A 246-nucleotide genomic window follows, 5' to 3' on the forward strand; every position below is an offset into this window, starting at 1 on the left:
GTCGCGCGGGCCCCACAGACGCAGGCTGAAGTCGTCGGAGGCGGAGACGATGACGTCATGGTGCACGGGGTTCCAGGAGACCGCGTTGACGCAGCGCGTGTGCCCCGACACCACCGCGATGGGCTCCTCGCCGTTTATGTGCCAGATGTAGACCTGCTCGCACACACACACACGCACACACACGCTCGCTAAGTTAATTAAACTCCATTGTTATTTTCTACAAGTAATAGTTATTCCGGCTTCTCG

At 57.7% G+C, this 246-nt stretch overlaps 1 protein-coding gene across 1 annotated transcript in view; it reads right to left on the reverse strand.

The window, feature by feature from the left end:
* The window catches only part of LOC106123359 (WD repeat-containing protein 26), a 7,166-nt gene that overhangs the window by 1,947 nt on the left and 4,973 nt on the right, over positions 1-246 (reverse strand). The window contains exon 10 of the mRNA XM_013319622.1: positions 6-202. Coding sequence (XP_013175076.1) covers positions 6-202 — 197 coding nt within the window. The remainder of the gene's footprint in view (positions 1-5; positions 203-246) is intronic.

This window comes from Papilio xuthus, unplaced genomic scaffold, assembly GCF_000836235.2.
Source record: "Papilio xuthus unplaced genomic scaffold, Pxut_1.1 DF828952.1, whole genome shotgun sequence".
NCBI lineage: Eukaryota > Metazoa > Arthropoda > Insecta > Lepidoptera > Papilionidae > Papilio > Papilio xuthus.